Source organism: Suncus etruscus, chromosome 13, assembly GCF_024139225.1.
Source record: "Suncus etruscus isolate mSunEtr1 chromosome 13, mSunEtr1.pri.cur, whole genome shotgun sequence".
Lineage (NCBI taxonomy): Eukaryota > Metazoa > Chordata > Mammalia > Eulipotyphla > Soricidae > Suncus > Suncus etruscus.
The window spans coordinates 36267625-36293715 of record NC_064860.1 but is presented as its reverse complement, the minus strand read 5'-3'; the positions used below and the strand labels follow the sequence as shown (position 1 = coordinate 36293715).

The 26091-nt window shown below is 38.4% G+C and overlaps 1 protein-coding gene across 2 annotated transcripts in view; it reads right to left on the bottom strand.

Annotated features, from left to right (window-relative positions):
* LSAMP (limbic system associated membrane protein) overlaps nt 1–26091 on the bottom strand; it is a 697625-nt gene that overhangs the window by 23270 nt on the left and 648264 nt on the right. Inside the window, exons 5-7 of one of the 2 annotated variants that reach the window (XM_049785794.1) lie at nt 13903–14023; nt 13311–13459; nt 5063–5098 (exon numbers count right to left, since the gene is read on the bottom strand). In XM_049785794.1, the coding sequence (XP_049641751.1) occupies nt 5063–5098; nt 13311–13459; nt 13903–14023 (306 nt within the window). The remainder of the gene's footprint in view (nt 1–5062; nt 5099–13310; nt 13460–13902; nt 14024–26091) is intronic. The other variant, XM_049785793.1, reaches the window with a different exon arrangement.

Here is a 26091-nt window from a genome sequence, read left to right as displayed (position 1 = left end):
ATTTCTTTCCCATTTCACAGTTGGAAAAACTGAATTAAAGAGAACAATGCTAGTAATTACCCATGATTAATAGAGGTGTGTATGTAAATCAGTCTGAAAAAGTGTGTGAAATTAGATATGCTGATGCCAAAGAGCTCAGCTCATGTTTTTTAAAGATGATGCACTTTCATATAAATCTGAATGAGTTAGGCACACATTTCTGAGTGTTGAGTATATTTAGAAAATAACTTTATAAAGTTATAACTTGATATGGACATTAAGATAACTATTATGTATTGTAAGAATTATTCTTCATAAAATAAATTAGATGAATGTTTAAAATTCATTAGATAGATGCTATTTAATGAATACAAATGCATGCACAATGGTTATTTATAATGAGCTATTGATTTATACATTTGTGTGGGTGCTACAAGGGATAGTCTGAAGTTTTAGTATATTTTGAAGATTAGAATGTGGACTAGAAGTTGCATATTAGTTTTTCTTAGAGTTATGGAGATTAGTTGAGTTGATGCATGCAAATATCTTAAAACTCTAAGGGTATGTAGGAAACCCACTAAGTTAGCTAGCCTTATTATCATTAGCACCATTATTATTAGATAAGAAAAAACATAGAATAAGAAATATTAAGAAGGAACCAAGACACATTTTCTTACTAATACTAAGGATAATACCCCACAGAAAATAAATGAAGCTGTAGGATTCCTCTTGTCATCTTCATAGCATGTGATATTTTTTAGGAATTTCTGTCCCAGGCTTCCTCCCCTTTCTGTGTAACATGATTCTAAGATTCTTTCCCTCCACCTCCTCCAGATACAATCTGGCTGTTCTGGTGCCAGGTCTGCCCACAAAAATTTGTCTCTCTTTGGGAAGAGTATGCCAGACTGACTTCAGTTTTCTGCAAGCTTGGTTTGTTTGTGGGTTGGATTTTAATTTTTTTTAAAAATTAATTTAGGAGGTTTCTGTTTTGTTTCAGAGAGAGCTTTAGACAGCTGTATTAATCATGCAAACCCAGCCATGTGCAGTGTGTTTTATCAATGGAAAAACAGGAACTGAATGGCAAGCAGCTGTGAACAAACCCAGGCCATGCCTGAACCTGGAAGATAATTTCAACATTTCCCCAATCTACTTGCCACACGGGGTTAGTGAATGGAAAAGCTGTTCACCTGGGATAAATAATCAGATGGGAGGTAAACAAGTGAAACTGATTTCAGGGGTTGTTTTCTTTTTATATTTTTTAAAAAAGTGATAGTGTCAAATATGGAATACTGGAATCTGATAATTCCTAAACTTAAGGGAATACTTCCTACTCTTTTTGTGCTAAGAATAGAAAAACAGTACTTCAATCTTATCCTTTTCTTTTCCCCCATTTTAACTATCTAAGTCTGTTTTATCATCTCATTCTGAACTTCATCCTTCTAACGAGGGTGCATGTCTCAGTGTCCTTAATCAGGAAGAACTATGTATAGACGTCTACATATTCTCATGTGAATGAGAAAAGAGTAATAGTGTCATTTCCCTGGATTTAGAGGCCTCAGGGATTGCTTTGAGTACAACAAAGTTAGAAAAGTTCCCTCAGACATTTAGAGTTTCTTCATTCCTTGTTTTACAATTCAGTGGATTTTCTGCAGAGATATAGTCAGGGATAGTTATGCAAATATATGCAATTCGGGACTCATTTCAGAATAAATAAAACTAAATTAAAATTAATGGGGAAAAACACCTATCAGAATCAGATCAAGAATTGAATACTATTTACTTTATTTATTATATATAGCTTTTAAAATTAAGGATCAAGAAAGGCATAGTATTTTTGTTGTATTTTTTGTTGTGCTATTTTATTTATGTATTTATTTTTTGGCAGAAAAGGAAAGAACTTTCAAAAATTTTTGATTGGCCCCCAAAAATACAATTTATTCTTTGGTATAATTCCAGTATTATTATCACTGCACAAAATCAACCAATATGATGAAGGAAACTCAAGGGAAATACATTTGATTTATTGAGCCTTGTTTTTGTTTAATCACAGCTTGAAGGGGTTTAGGACTGTATTCCTGCTGTGACTGTTGTTTATTCCCAGTCAGCTTGATGAGCCATGCGGAGTCAGGATAGAAGGGGACCAACCAATATGAGCTATTATCAATGAAGCAATTGAAATCAATCATGTATTTCTATTATTAGAATATAAGAGGACAGATTCTCTTATTTTTGGAGGGATGTCTCCAAACTAGTAGGCAGGGAGCCCTGGTTCACTCACAGTGAAATTTGGACCAGCTGGACGTTTGGTTTTCAGGACCATGAACTGGTAGTACTCAGGACAATTAGGACCACACCTTGCAATGACCATGAGGCCATATCATATCAGGTATTGAACTCAGGGCCTCTTCATTCACACCATGTGTACTATCTCCCAGGCCCCAAGTTCTTTGCTATAGAAAGACTGAAAAAGGACATTGTGAATTTCAAAATATATTAAGGAAACTAACTGGTTCAAAATTCTCCAGGTAATTTACATCAACTTGCTCCTAGACACCTTTGGGTTGAAATATAGGATTACAAGATAGATGAGCATAATATGTAATATTTAATTAAGTGAGGTATCACTAGCTGTAGTTATGACTACAGTGAAGCCCCTTTTTTCCTTATGGATATTTGGGTATTTAAATGGCACTATAAAAATTTAGTATTTTTCCCCATTACAGTTTTCACAGGATACCATTTTGATCATGAATAATAAATTTGATTCTAGAAAATTAAAGAGTCCTTGTAAGGAATGAGGCTCTGTCTTTCTATATCAACCTCTTACACCAGCTATCCCAAGACTCCATGAACAGCTTTCCAATTTCTACCAGCAGAAATCTCAAGAATTAGTACTCAGGTAAACTACATTCTCTAAAACTATTTGATCTAAGAAAGCTATCTACAATCTATAACATAAAACCACACTAGGGCCATTCTCCAATCAACAATGCAGACTGTGGGAAAATATCAAATTTCACAACATCCCGCATGCTCCATCCTCAGTCCAGACTGGTTTTTAATATCCAACAGCTGTCCTTTGTGCAGTGTCTGGCTTCATTCTGCTCAGTGTTACACATATCATAAAGCATGATCAGATAATATATTTGAGTTTATGGCTCTAGTTCAGCTCTAACAAACAATACCTAGAGTCATAGTGGCACTTTACAAAGCTCTTCTTGGATGGAGCGTGACCTCTTTCAAAATGGTATTCATTGGAACAAATGTGTATGTACTTGTTTGTCACATCAAGATATTTGCAAGATAGCAACATGATAAAATGGTGTCAATCTTTGCAGAGAAACTGAAAGATAAATTGTCTTAAAATAATTGTGGCATGTCAGGAATTCAATGTGGAACATTTTACATGAACACTAAGTTTCATGTCATGTCTGAAAAGCAGGCGCATTTTTATCAGCCTTATTTTTAGGGACTGGTATAGGAAACAGATTTCATAATGTATTAGGGATGGTTTCTTAATCCAACAAATTTCTAAAAATAGTTTGGACACTTCTGAAAACTTAAGAATTACTGGGTTTTTTTTTTTTTTTTGGTTTTTGGGCCATACCCAGTAACGCTCAGGGGTTACTCCTGGCTATGTGCTCAGAAGTTGTTCCTGGCTTGGGGGACCATATGGGACACCGGGGGATCGAACCGCGGTCCGTCCAAGGCTAGCGCAGGCAAGGCAGGCACCTTACCTTTAGCGCCACCGCCCGGCCCCAGAATTACTGTTTTATTAAGCTGTCTAGGTGATTCTTAACGCCTTACAATCCTCATTTCAAATATAATAAAGCTACATTTGCATATATTTAAATACATACATATGCAAAGCAGTTCATTATTGATACTCTGAATATTTCACCCAATTCTGGCTTAGTTTTTAGTTTGAACAACAGTGTTAATGAAACAGGGGGGCATTTTAAAACTTATAGGGCAATAGTTTTTATTTTTTGCCTTTAATTCTGAGCACATTTCCTTTATAGTGTAGACGATAATCTTGTTTAATTGGATTTATTTTTTTCCAGTACTAGGCCCCGCATGGCTTACTTTCCATTTTTTTCCCAGGTCTTTGAGTGTTATTTGCAAATAACTTTTCTGGAATTTAATTTCAAAGGTAGGGTGGTTTCATTTAGATTTTCTGTATTGTTTTAATTTTATTTGCCAATTTGTCTTTAAATAGCCCTAAGCTAGAAATTTGGTCAGATCTTGCATCCAAATGTAATGAGGTATATGAAAAACTGAATTCAAGTGTGAAGAAAGTTCTAGGAATAGAAAAATAAAAGGATGAGCACATGTTTCTTTATGTTTTCTGCAACTGCCACACTTTGAAAGGAAAAAGAATCTCTTAATTGGCAAGACTTATTGAAAAGTAACTTAATATAATTTGCTTTTAGTTCTTTTATTCTCTTATTTATTTGGTTTTGGAGCCACACCAGCAATGTTCTGGGTCTCCTCAGATCAGGGGACTATTGGTTTTTGGAGGTGTATAGGATACCTGCTTGATCAGGTAATATTCAGGAGACTGGCTAGAATCAAATCTGGGACTCCCCCACACAAAGCATGCATGCCAGTCTTTTCATCTATCTCTCTGGTTCCCCTGATTTAGTGCATTTTTATAATACCAACAACTTTAGATGTAGATTGTGTCTGAATGCCAAGGTGGCGAGAGGTCTAGCATTTTTATGAGCTAAATAATTTAACTTGCAACACCCTATATATATATATATATATATATCTATATATATATATATGTTGATAATAACCTAAAATACAGAAAATGAAAGAAAATCTTCTCAATTTTGTATTATCTTCATAACTAACCGCAACGACTAGCTAACTTGAAGCTTGATGATGTGACAGTTATTGCATGCATATGAACTGGTGTGGTGGGACACCTGACTGATTTTCTTTTAAAGGTTTAAGAGTAAAGAATGATTTTATCATAAGTGAATTTTGTGAATGTGTTTTCCCCCTTTGTGTGTTTTGCACTTATAGATGGAGAATGGCCCAGCAACAGAGCTATGGTGATAAGCATCATACTGACCTTGGATGGGGTGGGGAATTGTGGGTAAAACACGCTCTATAGAGGAAAAAATAGTGGAGAGTTTACACATATATATGTATATATAATAGAAAGAAAGTAATAGATATCTTATACAAGTTTAGAACAAAGCTATTTATAAAACAGTTGTATTCCCATGCCTTTTGGATTATTTCCCATAAATTTTTCCTCCTGCTGACACAAAAGTATTGAAGCAATTAGTAAAATGAAATGAAAAGCCTTCATAAATTAGCTAGTATAAGGAACAAAATTATATTGTGATAACCCTGTAAACATAGCGTTTTTCACCCTTATATAGATTGCCACCAACATAGTTAATTTTAGAAATGATTCAAGTTAAAGTTGCTTGTCTTAATGATGATCAAACTCAGACCAGGTACCTTGGTCCTGATTCTGGGTTTGATTTAAATGATATCATGGTAGATGTATTTATGATAACTATGAAATCACTCCCCCATCTCATAAGTCATACCTTTTAGTCAAACATCTAAAAAATTTACATTGAAAAATACTAATTTAAATTTTCTCTGAGGTTTTTACTTCCATTTTACTGATATCAGTGTAAAAAATGCCAAGGCAAAATATTTCTTGGCATGAGATAATTTTATTACCGTCTCTCACTTAAAACCACCCTTTTATAGTACAATCTTATCTGAAATTTGACTAATCAAATGTGACTGTTAATATACCTGCAATTTTTGTTTTTCTTTTGACACTGGGGACTTAATTTATTCATCCCCCTATGTTCCATAAATTAAATATATTTTAGGATAATTCCATAGCATACTTGTTACTTCAAACTTCAGGATTAACTCTAAGACCGCTTCTGAAATTCTTATTGTTAATTAGTATATTTTTAAAATTATAGTGTAGGTGATGGGCTTATAATAGTGTTGAAGTTTCTGTACATTGATGCACAAATATACTGCTGACCCACCAACCATATTTTCACCCATACTTTATTGCAGTCCTTCCTACTACTACCCTTGCCTCCTTTACTTGTTAATTGACATTTGTGGTTTTAGTGTATCTTAATTTTCCCTGAAAAATATCCATGTGCTCAAGACTTTCCCATTTAAATTCCGGTGTCCCTATTTGTCTCCCTTTGCAGTTTACCTCCCTAATTTATTACTCTCATGTCTGTATCTCTTTCCAAAGAGTGAAGCGCTAAGATAAGATGCCATACTTGTTGCTATCACCATACTCTAATATGTAATATAATCATCACACTTGTTTCTATGGTCTTTCTAGTTACTTGGCTATAAAACACAACAATATGAATGTTAATAAAAATAAAAACATAAAGAGAAAAGCAAGTGTATGCACTTAAATTGATCTGCAGATCATCTTTTGCCATAAAAAGTTGATTTGCACTTAATTTTTCTTGTTAAGTGAACTTTTCTCTAGTTTGGTTGAAAGACATAGCATGAATGCCAAAAGATCCTAAGATGCCGATCATCTTTTGCCACAAAAAGTTGATTTGCACTTAATTTTTCTTGTTAAGTGAACTCTTCTCTAGTTTGGTTGAAAGACATAGCATGAATGCCAAAAGATCCTAAGTACATAAAGGTGAAACAAGTCAATAATAGCTTCGTAAACAATTGTGTCTTAGTTATACAGGTGTCAAATAGATAAATGGTTTAAACCTCCACTGGTTATTTGGTATTAAGTTTCCAGCTTAGAAAATAAATAGCTAAACTGCTTTTTGCATTTATGTATCAGTTGGAGACTGTCCTGTACTATACTCTATGTACTGTATTTTACTTTTATTATTACTATTATTATTCAGACTTTAAATGACTAAGCTTAATATTTTCTCATCACACTGTTCACAGCTGGGTAAATGCACGGGTGCCTTCATTTCCACAAGACCATTTGCATTGCTAAACCATCCCACCCACCCTCTTTTCATTGCCTTTTCAACTATTTCCCAGCTTGTTATTACAGTCTTAGCTCCACCCTGTTATCATCTTCTTAGCACTATCACGCCCCATTAGTTATTTCTATTCTCTTAATTCCAGCCTACGATTTATCATTCTTTCTTTCTTTCTTTCTTTCTTTCTTTCTTTCTTTCTTTCTTTCTTTCTTTCTTTCTTTCTTTCTTTCTTTCTTTCTTTCTTTCTTTCTTTCTTTCTTTCTTTCTTTCTTTCTTTCTTTCTTTCTTTCTTTCTTTCTTTCTTTCTTTCTTTCTTTATTTTATTTTTTTGTTTTTGGACCACATCCGTTTGACGTTCAGGGGTTACTCCTAGCTATGTGCTCAGAAATCACTCTTGGCTTGGGGGAAACAAGGGATGCTGGGGAATCGAACCGCAGTCAGTCCTACGCTAGCGCTTGCAAGGCAGACACCTTACCTCTAGCGCCACCTTCCCGGCCCCTTATCATTCTTTAGAAGCTTTTTATCCCAGCATTTTATCCTTATTTTTCACAATCATTTTGCTATATTTTATAGGTTATTCCAGTATTTGTGTGTTTCTATAAGAATATCTACCATTTATAATAAAAATACAATTCTACAACTTTTGACATGTAAAAGCAGAAGATATAGACTATGTTCCTTTGTCACTTAACTACTAATTATCAAAAAAGTCAACAAAAGTTAGCAATAGGAGTTTTTAAATTTCTAAAATTGACCCTCGTTTTATGTAATTAGTGAATTTCTTAAATCTGAGTTTTGATTTCTTCTAAATGAAGTAAGGGATTTTCTTGGCTGATCTATTGGAATGCCATAATTAAAAGTAAAAAGAACATAAGTAGATTATAAAATTTTTTTCTAAATTAAAAGCACCAAATGAAGGCCCAAAGCTGTAGCACAGTAATAGAGCATTTGCTTTGCAAGTGGCTAACCCAGGATGTACCTGGGTTCAATCCCCAGCATCCCATATGGTCCCCCAAGCCAGGAGTAATAACATAGCTCGTCACTGGGTGTGGCCCAAAAACAAAACAAAAGTTTTTGTTTGTTTTTTTGTTTTGAAACAAATAAAAGCACCAAATGAGAAAAGCTGAAGTTGAGTATAGCTTACGTACAAATATGTGTGTATATATACATGTGATTTAATATTTTAAACTTGATTTTCCTTGCTTTTTTTTTTTCCAAATAGTGCTGTAGATGTTTAATGGGTCTTCTAGGAATTCAGTGTGTTTGATGCCTATTCTATTCTTGAAACTAAAATTAGTATCAGTGTCATCCTTTCCTTGATATCCCCAGAGGGCCTTTGTAGAGGGTTTGCAACAAGTCTTAAAAACAGGTAGGGAGTGTTTAAATAACTGCTTAAGCTGTTGTATTATATGACAAAAAGAAGTCACTTGCTAGGAAGGAGGCTTTGTTAGCCTTAAGAATCATCATCAAATGGTGTATTAAACAAGACCCTGAGATAATAAGTGGCATCATATCCAAAGAACAGAGCCCTCATACTAAAAAAGCTTTTCAGTGGTGGATTTCTTCCAGAGTCATTTCCATTTAATTGACAAGCTTATATGTTAATGATATTTTATAATTAAAATAAAACTTAATAGTCTCTTTTATTCAGTTATGGTATGGCTCTGCATGACTAGATTTTTTGTGTATTTTTATTACTCAATAAACTCAAAACACCTTATGAATCCACACATATCTAATAAGTAGAAGGTAATTAATCAATAAGACTGTCCTTTAAGAGAATCAAATAGTTTCCTTATGAGACTAATTACTAACTAGACATGTAAAACAGTTGAAAAATCTTACTGTATTAAATTTCAGCATATATCCTATCAAGTGGAACTAGTCTAGTAAAGGTTAATGGAAGTAGAAGTTGGAGATAGAAGCAATACACCTGCAGGCACTGGGGTTGAGGGGAGTAATATAATTAACTATACATAGCAGAAGGATCTCATTCCAATGGACAAGGAGAAGGAAATTTGTCTCATACTTATGTCAACCTTTAAACTACAAAAAATACATCTATCATTTTCTCCACAATGCAGATATTAGATTAATCTGGGTCTAGAATTTGGATTTGAGATTTAGATCATACAAATATCAATTGTAACAAACATTTATAGTTTTACTAGTTACTTAATCTCTTTTAGAATGGAGAATATATGTACATAATAAAGTTGACCTAATTTGATTCTGAATTATGTGAACTGTTTATTTCATGTACAGAGTACCTTGTAAACACTCTGACAAAATGACTTTGAAATTATCACTCCTATATTTACTCACAGTCACTCAATATAAGCCTAGACTAAGACAGGTTTCCCTTGTGGGAGCATTGCTGACAATGTGGAAATATGAAATATGCTATGCTACACCTGCTGACAAACAGAAATTTGAAACTTCATCTATTTGAGTTATATTCCCTCATCTCACAAAAAGCTAACTTTTAATTAAACTGTTGTTTTATATTTTCAGTTTTGGGTCACATCTTGCTCAGGGGTGACTTCTAGTTCATTTCTTGGGGTTTACTCCTGCTGTGCCTAAAGAAACATGATGTGTCAGGGATCAAACCTGGTCTCTTGCATGCAAAACATGTGCTTAAGACATTTGAGGTATTCCCCTTTCTTGCAAAAATCTTAAATTTTTTTTACCAATTTACATAAAACCTTTGTCTTTAGAGAATTATATAAAGTAACAATTTGCCCTGGATGAAATATATGATACAATTCTTAGACATATAGATTAAAGTAGTATGAATCCTTTCTAAGCAAGATATAATGTGGATAATAGACAAAATATAAAGGCATGCTTCTGTTTGCTTTGGTAAAAAAGAACATGAATAGAAAATATTACTGCACTTCTATTCAATGATTTTGACCCTGTTAAGAGATTATTACTTTAAAAGGGAGTAGAGAAATACAAATGTTTATATGTGAGAGAAGGACAAGATGTATTAGTGACCACCATTTGACACTATAAAAAGTCAGCACCTGTCCCTGTGGCCAGCACTGAAATGTGCTGATGCACCAATGATGATGGATAACTGAACTCTTCAGGGTTTGGCTCTGAGTTTCTACCTGCTGCTGTCTCTCGCTGGCAGAAGTTTACCAGATGCCTCTTCTGCAATGGACTGGCTGGGTCAGCAGAGCACCCTGCTGCCACACAGTGATCTCTGTCAGAGTGCTGAATGTCACTACCTTCCTAAACAGAGCTACACTCCTTTCCTGACCTTGTTTTGTGGGAAAGAAGTACTTTCTTTATTCTTCATTTTTCCCAATTAAGATGTCTATTTTGAACCTAAGTATGGATTTTTTGCTCACGAGTATATTTTCTTTATTGTGATTTCCCTTTTCCCTCCATCCCTCTTTTCTTTCTCCTCTTTCAGTCCTATTGAAATCATCTCTTTCTCCCTATTTTACCCATGTGGAATACGATACCATAAAACCTCACACCCAGCTATGAAGTCTGTAAGAGTATGAAAGTCCATATTTTTGGTCTTGTTTGGGTGGACATGGTGACATGACAATATATGCTACATGAAAAGAAGAGCTTCTCCCTTAAAACATCCAAGATACATTGTCCTTGAGTCAAAGAAATATGACAGTGTGCTTGCCCTTCAACCCTATATTCTCCCTTGAACACATTTTCTTTGCTCGCTAAATATACTCTGGAAAGCCTATCTTCTATCTTAAATACCTCTCTTTTTCACTCTCTCCTTTTCCTAACTGAGTTTTAATAAAACCTACTTTGCTTCACAAGACAAAAAATAAAGGAAATAAGGAAGTGATTCACTGTCAGACATTTGTATAGCTTCTGTTCATTTCAAAATTCTCATACATTTCTCTTAAGGATGCATACAAGATGTAGATGCATATGCTTTCTCTGCATGCAGGTACCGTGTGGACTAGTGCTTTCCTGCAGAGGACTGTTGCAACCAGTGGTAAAATATACAGCATTAATCACTGGAGTACATCTAAGGATGATATCTGTGAAATCATCAAGTTCAGTAAAATAATATAATTGTCTAATTCCTTAAATCCCAATTTATGAATGAAAACCGCAAAATTCTTGCCTATTCATCTGCTTTAAGCTGACTTTTTGTAACTAAGGAGATGGCATTGTATGGTTTGAGATGCTTTATTTTTTTTAATCATAGCTACCCAACTAGCAATGTTTTTTAACCTTAATACATCTCTGTTCTATCTCTTTTTCTCTGTGTTGGTCTCTCTGTCTCTGTCTTCCTCAAGTGGTCCATTCTTTATTCCATTCTCTTATTTTCTCTCTCTGTCCATAGGTATTAATCTGAAACATATTATTATCTGAAACATATTATTACCCAAATTAGGTAGGATAGAAAGAAAAGATAATTTAATGAAAATTAAAAAATTATTTTATTTATCTAATAATAAATACCATTATTTATTTAATAATAAATACCTTACTATTTATTATTTATAATTTATAAAATACTATACTCATTCACTTTTCCTAACTAATCCAGCTACCCTGTTTTCTCTTTTACATTTTGTCTATAACTCTTGGTAAGTGTATGCCATTCTTCTTTGCTATCTAACCTTAACTTTTGATACCTAAAAATTGCACTTGAGGCTAGCTACACCCTTACCCCCATTGAGGAAATTCATAATATCAAAAATAAAACATAAAGTGCCATTTCTTAATAAATACCTTATCTATTGTTGTAAACACTGATATACAGAAGAAGAAAAGAACTATGATACTTTGTGTTTGGAAGCAAGTTGCTAGGGTGTGAATTTTAAACTTCATATTGACACTTGTGTTTCTGTATCCCACCAACCTGTCACAGTCAGTGAGTGAGCAACATGAGGCTAAATTTAGAGTAGCTTGTGGTAGTTGCTTTTATAAGCAGAGTTGTTTCTTGGACAGGTTTAAAATGGCTTTAATACAACATTTTAAGAAATCTTGCCTAAATTGATTTTTCTCCTAGAAATATATATTTTTCTTGAAGGCTAATCTAAACTAAATCAAAGCAAGATGGGGACATCTTTCATGACTATTGTAGTTCTAGATTTTTTCTAGCTAAATCTGTTACAAATAAAGTCTCCAATAATTTTTTATTAAAATTAACAAATTCCGGGGCCAGAACGGTGGTACAGGTTGTAAGGCATCTACTTTGCATGTGCTAGCCTAGGATGGACCGCAGTTAGATCCCCCAGTGTCCCATATGGTTCCTTAAGCCAGGAGCGATTTCTTAGCACAAAGCCAGGAATAACCCCTGAACATCACCGGGTGTGACCCAAAAACCAAAACAATTTTTTTTAGCAAGTTCTTTTACTTTTATTATGAATGAAATTTCTGGACTGATTATGTCATTTTAATTTAATATAATAAGCACGTCTCTATACCAAACATTCTTTTCCTCTGATTTCACCCTCCATACTTCTCTTTTTCAGAGGGCATTTGCTTCTCCGGCAGCAGATTAGGTGCCAATTAACAGACTGTAACATGCTACAAAAGAGCAAAGCTTTCCTACCAATATCAACAGCAAAAAACACCAACTGATATATATAGTTAGGAGATTTCAGATCTTCCTTGGGCTTTAGAAATGACTCCTCTTTTCAAAATTCCATCTCTTGGTGGGAATGTTGCACTGGTAAAGGGGGGTGTTCTGATTATGATTGAAACCCAACCACAATCATGCTTGTAATTATGGTAATTATAAAGATTTTATAATAATAATAATAATAATAATAATAATAATAATAAAACCGAAGTTCCATCTCTATTCCAAAAGTATAGCAGGAAAATATTTCTTACTGTCATAGAATAATCATTTTACAGTCATTTTTCTCCCTCTAGATTTGATCTGCCTTTTAATCATTCATTCAACCCTTTTTCTGGTGTTGTTAAAAATATACTTTCTTTTTCCAGCCTCTCCCATCTCTGAGCACCTTATCCATCTTCATGGCATATTTCTTCCTCAATCACTCTCAATGCTGCCATATTTAAATTGACATCAATTTAGGATTTTACAATCACCTCCATTACTTAAAAAGACCATCACCAACAAGATTTGAGTTCTCTGAATAGTGTTGCAGCTTAACATGCCAGAAGGAAACAAAACTTAACAATAAGATAAACCAGGCTATTTAGAGATATATTAATCCATTTGTAAACCTCTCTTCATGCATAAGGACTTAGAACCTTATTTTTTGTTGAATATTGTTTAATTTTTGGAATTAATTTAGCACAAATAAGAAAGGTGATGAATTTCAAGTTTTCCACATAAAACCTTCACTTAATATCCCATGTTTGGGCCCTCTATGTCATACTTACTGAAAAGGACTAGGCTTGCATTGGTGACCCCCAGCTTGTTAGCAGCCACACAGGTATAGTTGCCGTAGTGTTCCTCAGTGACATTGGTAACTGTCAGGGAGGACTGGCCTTCTGTACTCTTAATCTCAAGGCCATTGGCACTATTTATCCTGTGAAATAAAAAACAGAAAAATAAAATAGGCAATATTGAAGATTTGGAGTAGTATTTTCTTTCTCATCAGTGTGTTGCAAGAAAAGGAATAGAATGTTGTTCTCTGCTCAAGTTTTCATGCTAACCATGCAGTTCTGTACTATTAAAATACTCATTGAATGAGAATATTTAGGAAGAGACAAATTCTGTTTGACTTGATTTTCATTATAGGTAAGAAAGATAGATATACACTGCCCATTGAACAACCAACATCACTCTTTACATATATAGTGCTTTGAATCAACCACTTTAAATCTGCAAGCCCCAGAGTATTTGACAAGTAGATTTTGGAAAAGAGTCTAAATAGCATAGAATGGTATGTGTGCTTATTTTTTTTAATAAGGGTTTTCAGCTTACTTGAACCACCTAGGAACAGTGGGAGTTTACAGGGTAGACACATACCTGGTGTCATCACGGTACCACTCAAAGTCAGGTGCAGGCACTGCCGAGGCCTCACATTTGAGTGAAGCCTGTCTCCCTGTAGTGGCTTCATTGCTCTTGGATTCAGTGATAGTGGGAGGATCTATAAGAACAACCGGTGTATAGTTAGTTTACAGTTGAGTCAGAGGGCACTTCAGAATTTCCATGCAAAAATTGTGATAAAAGAATATTGGAAAGGGGCAGTGAAGGAATACTCCTAAAGTACCATATACATAACCTTTGTAATCTGTTAAATGGCCATTAGAAAATTAAATACAAAAAAAAGATGATTATTAAAAATCTAGGCTTGTTTTAAATAAAACACTTAATAATAGGGTGTTTTTAGACATGAAATATGACTTGGTTTTTCATCCTCCATTAGCCTGTCAGTTATTACATATTTAGATAGTAAAATATGTTTCTTTTCATAATGAAGAGATATTACTAAGGAATTTAGTACTTTAAACATTTAATTTGACCATTTTAACAATTTTTATTATCAATATTAGTATTCTTGCAGCTTGAGATAACATTGAGAAGTCCTACTAAAGAAATTGAGGACTCACATCTTTCCAGACCAATATAATTCTAATATAGAAAAAAATGCTCGTATTAGATGATAAGTTTACCACCATTTTTCCTCTGTATAACAGTTTTGCTATAATTTAGGTAATTTCTAAGTTGTGTGAAATGATGGAGTATGAAGTCTTTTTCCAATCTACAGAAATTCTTCTGGAGTAGGAAAGTTGTAAACGTCAATCTTTCAGTCTATACAAGTTTATCAGGATTGAAATAGACTCAAAAACACATCTCCCATCCTCATTTTTTATGTGTGTCCTGGGGAAGATGGAACAAGTAGTTTTAGACCCTCATGACTAACCTAGGTTAGTAACACCAAACTATTAGCTAACTGCACTATCTGTGCAGCTTAGGTACTTCAAGGAATAAAGGACTACTCTGTTCAAAGTTATTTGTCAAAAAATAGTTTGGCTATGTGCACGTGGGAAACATATATCCAAAATAGTAGTTAGACTTCATAGAGAAATAAATTTACTTAGGTAAATTAGAAATATGAAATTTAGTACATTGTGGGGAGCCTAGCTGATGAAACCTGGAACATAGGACACCTCAGTAATTCCTAATCTGGCCACCCACGTGACCGAAAGGCCCATGCCTTGAGAACAAAGGAAATAGACAAAAATAAAGTAATTCAGAGCAGCCCAATATATCCAGCCAGAAAGAAAAATATAGAGTTTGCCTTTGTGTTAGCAAACATTATTAAGAACTTTGTTTGAATCTTATGCCTTTTAGTAAAACGTGCTCAGGTCTACCTCTGCCCCTCCCTACTACCTGCCCCAATTTATGCTAATGAATGCTTGTAACTGTGATTGGTGTAAAATTTGTAACACCCCTGACGTGTTTCAGCCCTTAAAAGCTGATCCCCCAACAATAAACTTCCCTTTTTGAACAGCATGTGTTGTCTTGAAGGCTTCTTTTACTAATCTCTCTAGTTCTTCTTTACAGGTCGGTTCTGCTCGAGTGAACCCACTAATAACTAGCAACTTTCATTTCCACACCCCCGCGGGTCGGGGGACTCCCACGAAAGTTGCAGAGTGGCGCCCCGTGGGAGCTCGAGTTACAGAATCTGATCGGGTGGCAGAGTGCGACGAGTCCGGAGCTGAATTACGTCAGGTAAAATAAATTAAAGCAACGTAATTTAGTTAGTCTAATGCCTAGGTGAAAAACCGCCACCCCATTACAGTCCCAGAGTAAAAATGGGGACCAGTCTGAGCAAAGGAGCAAAATTTATTAAAGGTATACTAGAAGTACTTAGAAGTAGAAATATAGTAATTGAAGAGAAAGATTTGTTGAAATTCTTAATGTTTGTTAATAAAATTTGTCCTTGGCTTGCTATTACTTGCCCAAAAATAGTTTCCAGTACTTGGGATCTAGTCGGGGCAGAACTCACTAACCATTTTAACACACATGGCAGTGAGTCTGAGAAAGAAATTATACAACAATATTGGGATCTCCTCAAAAGCATCATAGTAAAATCTGCTTTTGACCCTAAGAGCTTGCAAATTGTGAAAGATGCCCAGAAGCATTTGGAGCATGCCTCCAAACAATGCTCTCACCCCAGTTCCCGCTCCAGCTCATTTTTGCATATTGATTCCCTTTCTCCCCCCGAGGAGCCTTCTTCTCTTATGCAGAAAACTCTTTATCCCTCTCTGCGAGGGGCAGCCTCAGAGCCCCCTGAGGAGAAGCAGGACTCAGAGGAAGAAAGTAAGTTGCAGGATAAAACTGATCCCTACCATGGAAATGCAACCTCTCTTCCCTCACAGCCTCCCCTGTTTGATTTGCCCGCACCCATAAAAATGCCTCTTCCAGAACCCGATAATCCTTTATTGATAGAGATTCGGCAGCTCAGACAGCAAATTGCCCAGCTTCAAGCTACAGATCCATCATCTCCACATTTTTTGTTCCCCGTCCATGGCCCGGACGGGGAGGACTGGGAGGAGGAGGGTGAACTCCCCTCTTTACCCCTTGGCAGACCCCGCACGAGGGCGCAGGCCAGGCAAGAAGCAGCCGCAGCTGCTGCTGCTGCCACTTCAGCAGCTCCAATTCCAGCTGCCAGAGCCCCCCAACACCCAGCCCAGCCCGACAATGGCTCCCTAGACCATAGTCCCGATCAAGCAGAACCCCCTGACATTCCTGAAGTCCCTATCAGACGGCAACTGCGGCAATACAAGGCCCTCGACAGAAAAGACCTCAAAGAACTTTTTACTGCAGTCACCTCTTATGGCCTACATGCTCCATACACCTTGTCTTGCCTTGAATCCATCGGTGGCGGCGGCGCTGTTCTGCCAGCCGAGTGGCGAGATATTGTTAGAACTGCTTTGAAAAATGATGTTTATGTTTCTTGGGAAGCTGATTTCCTATTAAGATGTCAGGGTATTGCTGCAGGAAATGATGACCTTTATGCCCGCATAGCAGGAATACCCCCATATCACGTTCTTAAAGAACAGTGTAAACTCCCTAGAAGCTTGCTTGCAAACACAGCTCTCGCTGCCCTACGAGCTTGGAAGTCCCTTCCCCGGGCTGGTACCTCTACCGCCCCACTCTCTCAAATAGTGCAGGGCCCAGACGAACCATACAATTCTTTCATTGCCCGCCTTTCAGAGGCTGTGGAGCGCGTCCTGGGCGTCACCGCCACAGACGCTGATAGTACTTTGGTGAAACAATTAGCCTTTGAAAATGCTAATGAGACCTGTAAGAGTATCCTTAGGAACAACCTGAAAGGAAAGTCCTTGCATGACATGATCAATCTCTGCCGCGAGGCGGACCCCTTTGTTCATAAGATCGCCAAAGCCCTTGTTGCCTTTCAAGGCCAAAACAAAGGAAAAACCTGCTTTCAATGTGGTGCTCCGGGCCATTTTGCCTCCCGCTGTCCTCAGCGGCAGACACCGGTGTTACAAGCAGGTAACACTAATCCCCGCCCTTCTCTTTGTCCCCGCTGCCGCCGCGGCAGGCATTGGGTTTCAGCTTGCCGCTCAGTGATTGATTTAGAAGGGAATCCACTACCACAGGTACAGGGAAACGGGCCACGGGGCCAGCCCCGGGCCCCGAAACACATTGCATTCCAGCCGGCCACGGGGATCAGCCGGCACAATCCACCGCAGCCAGCCTTCTCACAGCAGCCCCAGTTTGCGGCGCTCTCTCAAACTTCAGCTCCCGAGGTCCAACCGCTGGTGCCAAACGGTATGTTGCCCCCCCAGCAACCTCTCTTGTCAGGGCCTCCCCAGGGAGTGCCGGCCTCGATCTCAGTGCAGCAGCCCCAAAGTTATTAACCCCTGAGGATGGTGTTCAGATTATTCCAACAGGTATTTTTGGACCCCCACCTCCAAACACCTTTTTTATGATTATTGGCAGAGCCTCTGCCACAGTGAAAGGCCTCATAGTACAACCCTCTCTGGTGGACAATGACTACACTGGAGAAATTATGCTATTGGCTGTCGCCCCCTACCACCCAGTTCAAATTGTTCCTGGCCAGCGCATTGCTCAGGCCTTACCTCTCCCTATGAATGTGCAGTTTCCCGCCCTCTCCCACAGTCGCGGGTCTACCTCCCCTGGCTCCTCTGACATTTTTTGGGTGCGTGCCATGTGCCGCATTCGCCCGCCTTTAACCCTTACCATCTCGGGTAAACAATTCACAGGCCTCTTAAATACAGGTGCAGACACCACGTGCATTTCTCCCCTAGACTGGCCTCCTAAGTGGCCCACTGCTTCTACCTTTGACAGTGTTTCAGGGATAACTGGCTCCGTCAAAAGAGTTCTTGTCAGTGCCAACAAACTAGTTTGGCAGGACGAGGATGGTGACACAGGTCTCGTCCGCCCTTACATTATTCCCGACTTACCCATTAATCTTTGGGGTCGGGACATTATGGAACAAATGGGTGTTTATGTTATAAAGTGTAAAAATCCTGTTGTATTACAGCAAATGTTACAACAGGGCTACACACCCTCCAAAGAACTGGGAAAAAATTTACAAGGTATCACTCAACCCATTATCCCTTCACAAAAATTAGATAGGGCTGGATTAGGCTTTTCGCCCCCTGCTCAAAATTTTCAGTAGAGGTCACTGCCTCTCCTGCACCCCCGGCAGATAAAATAACTTGGCTTGATAATAAACCTGTCTGGGTTGGGCAGTGGCCCCTAACCAAAGAAAAATTGGCTGCGGCTCAGCAACTTGTGCAGGAGCAACTTAATGCTGGCCACATAGAACCTTCCACCTCCCCGTGGAACACCCCTATCTTTGTTATTAGAAAAAAATCAGGCAAATGGAGACTTTTACATGATCTTAGAGAAATTAATAAAACCATGGTGCCTATGGGGGCTACTCAGCCTGGACTTCCTTGCCCCTCAGCTGTACCCAAAGGAAGCTATAAAATTGTTTTGGATCTCAAAGACTGTTTTTTTTCCATCCCCCTGCACCCTGAAGACTGTAAGCGTTTTGCATTTTCGGTACCTTTAACTAATTGCGTGGGCCCCAACCCTAGATTCGAGTGGAGGGTCCTTCCACAAGAAATGACGAACAGTCCAACGCTCTGTCAAAAATATGTAGCATCCATTATAGACCCATTTCGAATCCTTTACCCCTCAGTTTATATCATTCATTTTATGGATGATATTCTGTTAGCTTGTGCTGATGACTCACTTGTCCTACACGCTGCAAAAGAACTCGTTTTTGCTCTGCAAAATCGCGGATTTAAAATTTCTGAGGACAAGGTCCAAATTCACCCCCCCCAACTTTTTCTTGGATTTGAACTGCTTCCCAATCAGGTTCGCACCCAGAAAGTACAACTTCGTACCCACCACCTAAAAACCCTTAATGATTTCCAACGCCTCTTAGGTGACATCACATGGCTGAGACCTTACCTACAGGTCTCCACGGGTAACCTGAAGCCACTTTTTAACATCCTTCAGGGCGATTCTAATCCCACCAGCTCACGCCAACTTACCCCTGAGGCTTCAAAAGCCCTTGCCATTGTTAACACCGCCATTCAAAATCAGTTTATTACTTATTATGAGCCCTCTCAACCCCTTTTCCTCATTATTTGCCCTACTGCCATTGCACCCACAGCTGTTTTGTGGCAGTCTGCCCCACTTTACTGGATCCATTTGCCTTCCTCCCCCGATAAAGTTTTAGCCACCTACCCCCACCTAGTGGTGCGGCTTTTGATGCAAGGCTGCACAGCCTCTCTGAAACTTTTTGGCTGCCAACCCACCAAGGCGATTATTCCCTATACGAAATCTGAATTGCAATGGCTTATGGAAAATCAACAAGATTGGGTTATTTTTGTAACAGGTTTTTCAGGAACTCTAGATAATCACTATCCACCTAATAAATTGCTTCAATTTTTGCGCCTTCACCCAGTAGTTTTTCCTAAACTTACTAAATTTCAACCTATTTCTAATGCCTCACTAGTCTTTACAAACGGCAGTTCTAACACCGTGGCCGCATTTAAGGTCAATGGCACCATTCACCAGGTCCCCACCCAGTACACTTCGGCCCAGCTTGTAGAACTTGCTGCTGTCCTCAGGGTTTTTCAGGTTGTCCCAGAGCCCTTTAACTTGTACACTGATAGCTGCTATATTGCAGCCTCCCTTCCCCTGTTAGAAACAGTTCCTTATATTAAACCTTCCACCCCTGCAACTGTTCTTTTTTCTAAAATTCAAGAACTCCTTTTGCTGCGCACCAATCCATTTTTTGTTGCCCACATTAGAGCTCACACTGGCCTCCCTGGCCCTTTGGCTGAGGGCAATAACTCAGTTAACCAGGCTACCCGTCTTTTACCTGTCTTTAATCAGCCTGACTCTTTACAGTTGGCGCAACAAGCCCATAAGCTACATCACCTTAATGCGCAAACGCTTAGGTTAAAATATTTTGTCACCCGGGAACAGGCTCGAGAAATTGTTAAGTCATGTAAAGCTTGCCTTTCCCTCTTGCCTGAACCTCACACCGGAGTTAATCCTCGTGGCCTTACACCTGGAGAACTCTGGCAAATGGATGTTACTCATTATTCTGCCTTTGGCAATCTTAAGTATATTCATGTTACAGTAGATACATATAGTGGTTTTATTTGTGCCTCTCTCCAAACAGGAGAAGCCACCAAGAATGTCATTGCTCATCTTTTACATTGCTTTACTATTGTTCCTGTCCCTACGGTCATTAAGACTGATAACGGTCCAGGATATATTAGTTCCAAATTCAAGGATTTTTGTGAAAAATTTGGTATCACCCTTAAAACAGGAATTCCCCTAAACCCTCAAGGCCAAGGCATTGTTGAAAGAGCTAATCAAACTTTAAAAAATACACTTTTTAAACTCACTTCAGAAAGCGAGAATTTGTACTCTCGCAAAGGCAAACACCGCCTGCTTTTGAATCATGCACTCTTCGTGCTCAATTTTCTCTCCTTGGATTCCAGCGGCCGTTCAGCGGCTGATCGACTCTGGCACCCCTCCACTCGTGAGAATTTTCAGCAAGTGCTTTGGAAAGATGTTCGTACAGGACAATGGCTTGGCCCACACCCTGTTCTCATATGGGGCAAAGGTCATGCCTGTGTTCACAACCCAACCACCTCTGAAACGCGCTGGCTTCCTGATAGGCTGGTCAAACTCCATAACCCTCCCAGGGGTAACGCCCCTAAGGATTCTTCTGTTTCCCTTTCAGGTGCCGCTCCTGACACTTCCCCAAGGACACCGCTGGCTGACAATCCTTGCCGCAGCACCTCAAAAACTCTCCCTCTCCGCGCTTCTCTTGAATCTCCCTTGCAAGACGATGACAACACCCCTGGTTCCTTCCCCTCCCCTTTTGACTTTTAGTTCTACAATGGTGCCGGAGACATAGCCAACTCCCCTCCCACTCATCCCCTGACCCATCCTTAAGTAACCCTTTGTGCCCTCACCATGGGTGCTGAGGAACAGTGAGCCACCCCCAATCACTTTTGCCACGACCTGGCCCGTTCACCCATTCCCCAGGACACACTGGCGACAACCACCTTGACGGGAGAGCCTGCGCCCCCCGCTGTGACCTGCCTACCTTTAGAGATTTTTTTTCACTATCCCCTTTATGCTTGTCCCGGCCACCACCATGACCGCACTTCATCGCAAGTGCGGCAATCGCTCAAGTATTTTTGTTTGAAAATTTTGGAGTTGTGCAACCACTGCCAACACAAATTGAATTATAGTGTCTCATAAAATTGGATCTTACAAAAAACCTTGGGCATCCGGCGATCTTCTGGCATCCATAAATGTCAGCTCAACCTCTCCCACGCCACGAGCTCTTCAGAACTCTGCCTGCTTCCCCACCCTTCCAGCCCATGCTGTCCTCCGGACCCCCCTCCTCTTCTCAGCTCATCCTTGTCATAATCAACGCCTCCGCCCAGACGCCTTCGGTACCTGCTATTCACCCACCTCACCGGCCTAAATTGCTGCCTTGACCTGCCTTACTTCACCAATGACACCAACCTTCTGCAATGCGGTATAAAGCTTCAAAAACGTGGCTTAACTTTAAAACTAGTGGTGGAACTTGAACTTTGCCCCTTGGTACCCAATATGATTCCCCCTATTGAAAATTGTAATCAAATTCTTGTCGTTGATTTCTCCTTTCAGTTCATAATTGCCCCCAATTCAACGTTTTTTGCCTGTTTCACTGGTTTATCTCCCCCATTGTTTTACATTTGTTTCTTTAGTCCTAGAACTACTGTGTTTTGGTTGTTTTAATGCCAAAATTAACTGTTAAATCAAAAATTGCCTTATTACCTCTTAAATATAACTTTGTCTCTCTCCCGCTGCAGTATAAAAACAAACATTGCCTCCACCCCAGCCTTATTAAAAGGCCTGGGTGTTACTGGTGTAAGCACAAAAATCTATTCATTGGTTCATACTCTAAAATCTGTTAATGCCTCATAACTGTTGTTAAAAATGTTTACAAACTTAGAAAAAGTTTACACTACTTAACTGTTCAATCCCTAGCAGTATTAGAGCAGAAAAACTGCCGTGGTTTAAAATTAACCTTTTTTGAGGGAGGGGGAAATTTGTGTCATCCTTAGAATAAAATGTTGCTTTTTAAAATAAACTTGACTTAGCTAGAGATAGCATTAGACTTATGGTAGAAAGTCTAGAGGATAGAAATAAACAGGGATTAAGATGAGTCCTGATATAAAAATTGGTCCTCTACCTCATCCTGGCTGTCTAAGCTGCTACCTAATTCGGTCCTTTCATTGGCTTTTTGCTAATTTTTCCTTTGGCCCCAAGGCATTCTGTCGCCTCACAAGTTTGTTAAAAATCCGGTTACTGAAATTGCCCTAATGTTCAGTATAGGTCCAATATCAGTGGCTCTCCTAAATGCACCCCGAAGAACTTGAAGCCTTGGATATACCTCTGAGCTTTAAGGAGTTTTGAGTATCTGGCTAAACGCCCCTGCTTGCTCTGCTCCTGGCTGTGGAGATGCCCATGACGGGGAATAGTTTGGTGCCAGTGTCTGGGTGCAAACATGGCATTCCTAATATTTTGCGCGCAAAAACTTTTAATTTGGTCTCTTGTTGCCATGTCCAGAACTGGAAGCCCACCAAATAACCTAAGACAGGTGACTCCACCCACTTTGCTCTTCTTCTTTTATTATTACAGTAAAGGGGGAACTGTGGGGAGCCTAGCTGATGAAACCTGGAACATAGGACACCTCAGTAATTCCTAATCTGGCCACCCACGTGACCGAAAGGCCCATGCCTTGAGAACAAAGGAAATAGACAAAAATAAAGTAATTCAGAGCAGCCCAATATATCCAGCCAGAAAGAAAAATATAGAGTTTGCCTTTGTGTTAGCAAACATTATTAAGAACTTTGTTTGAATCTTATGCCTTTTAGTAAAACGTGCTCAGGTCTACCTCTGCCCCTCCCTACTACCTGCCCCAATTTATGCTAATGAATGCTTGTAACTGTGATTGGTGTAAAATTTGTAACACCCCTGACGTGTTTCAGCCCTTAAAAGCTGATCCCCCAACAATAAACTTCCCTTTTTGAACAGCATGTGTTGTCTTGAAGGCTTCTTTTACTAATCTCTCTAGTTCTTCTTTACAGGTCGGTTCTGCTCGAGTGAACCCACTAATAACTAGCAACTTTCATTTCCACACCCCCGCGGGTCGGGGGACTCCCACGAAAGTTGCAGTACATAAAATTTATTTGTCTCTATTCTCCATTGCCTGCTTCACCGAATTTATTTTTAAAAAATTTCCTTCATATTTAAGAACTTTTCTCCAAGCTTTCTGCCTATAGAAGACTCTTGATAGTATTAGTTTAAAAGAATGTGCAGCACCTGTGCAGATACCAAGATCTCTAGATACAGAGGTCTGATTTTATCATCCATGATGGAGCAGGTTTCCATACACCACAAAAGGACATAGGGTAGAGTACATGACCATGAGGGAGTCTGTAGTTATTCCATGACAGTATACTTCAAGGGCAGAGAAATCCTGTATCTCTTAGGCCAAGGGAATTCCCTTTCTAATCTCCCCAATAAATACTGTGCCTATGCAGAAAACAAAAATGAAGCAGCACAAAATAATTTTTTGGTTGTGTTATTGTTGTTGTTTTTCATTTTTTGTGTGCTTTGTTTTGTTTTTATTTCAGAACTGTGGTTACTGTGTGGTGGTTGTCTTTATTGCTGTGGTGCTTTTGGATTTTTTGTTTGATGTTTATTTTTGTATTGTTGTGTTTCTCTACCCTTTTCCCTTTCTTCTTTTAAATTGATATTTATAGCCTCTAGAAGGACTTGGCCCATTTTTTGCTTGTTTGAATTTTGCCTCATTTTATTATTCTCTTTTCTTCAAACAGAACCACATAACTTGAACCATCTTGTTCCACCTCACAAATTGAGGGGGAAATATTGGAGGGCACCAAGACCAAACAGTTGTATGATCACTAAGTAGTAATAAAAAATGATCAGACTTAAACACCAAATTCAAAACCAATGACAACAGAATCTATACCCAATCTACAACAAGCTAGACACAGAGGGGACCACTTATACTAGCAGCCTGGGGGTAAAAGAAGGGGGATATAGGATGTATGCTGGGAACAGGGGTGGAGGGAGGACAACTTTGGTGGTGGGCATTCCCCTGATTCAATGTTAATATGTACCTAAAATATTGCTGAAAAAGATATGTAATACACTTTGGTCAAAATAAAAATTATTATTATAAAAATGTACAGCAGAATAGACTTGTGTAATTTCTCCCCGTTTTATTTTCATCTCTGCTTGGACATCTGTAAATCACTGTAAGAGAGAGTTATCTGTAAGAGAGAGGAGCAAAGCAAATTTATATAAATGCTACAATTTCATGTGTAATCATGCAGGAAAGAAAAGGTTGTAATTGCCTTGCTTTAGATGTACTTGTTTATTATTAATACAGACATGAAAAGGGCATGTGAACGTTAAACCCTGAATTTGAAACAAGAAATTTTAGAATTTAATTGCAGTTTGATTGTGAAAAGGGATATGCATATATCTTTTCTAGTAACAACAACAAAGGTAATTCCTACTTTAATTTTGTGGGAGGGGGGATGCTTGGCTGTGCTCAGGGTCTACTTCTGGTACTGTGCACAGAGATCATCTTGGTGGTACTCAGTTGTTCTCTTTGGTAAGCTGAATGTAATGCAAGCACCTTACCTGCTCTGGCTCCACCCCCCCTAAATTCCCAATTTTAGCAAAATTGCTTATCTTCATAAAGGAACAGTATTATCATTGTGATACAAGTGTACATTAATACCCATAACATATTTAACTCCTAAAGCACTAACTTTAAAAATTAGAGCTCATTTTGTTGTTGTTGTTGTTGGGTGGATGGTGGAGGTGTTTTTTGTTTTTTTTTTTTTTGGTTCATGGGTTAGGAGTTAGAATTAGCAGTCAAAAACAAAAATTCTGAGATCAGATTGTGACCTCCTCTCCTCCTAGCTAAAATTGATGTCTAAACAAGTAATTGTGCCAGGTGGAGATTCTTCTGTCTTATCTTTCAAAAACACTTAACTTCAATTGATCACTACAGCATCATTTAAACTTCTTTTTCTCTGATTGGTGAGATGTGTGTTTCAGCACTTCAAAGGACAATGTAGTAATTAAGGATTCATGTTGATAGAGAAAGTATTTGTATAGATGTAGGGAATTGAATAGAGGATAAACATGGATTTAAGAGATGATAGTCATGATGTTCTAACTGGACAAGCTCCATAAATTTACTCTTTTTTTTTTTAAACAAGATGTAAACCGAACCATGAGAGATCATGGGTACACCAGCCCATGCAACAGAAAGCTAGGCAGCTTAGGAGGAAAGTGGCACCTGAAACTTCCTTTTTCCAGGAGCCCTGGAAGCTGGGTACAGGCCCCTCAAATTCATAGTAACTGTATTAGTGCTGTGAATCTCTGAACAAATTTATTTGTTTAATACTGACATTCTTATAGGAATACACCAATTCAAAAGAATGGACACTAACGACAAGAGTTTACTAAACTTTCTTTCATTATATTAAAGATGTCATTGGAGCGGCCGGTGAGATGGCGCTAGAGGTAAGGTGTCTGCCTTGAGAGTGCTAGCCAAGGAAGGACCTTGGTTCGATT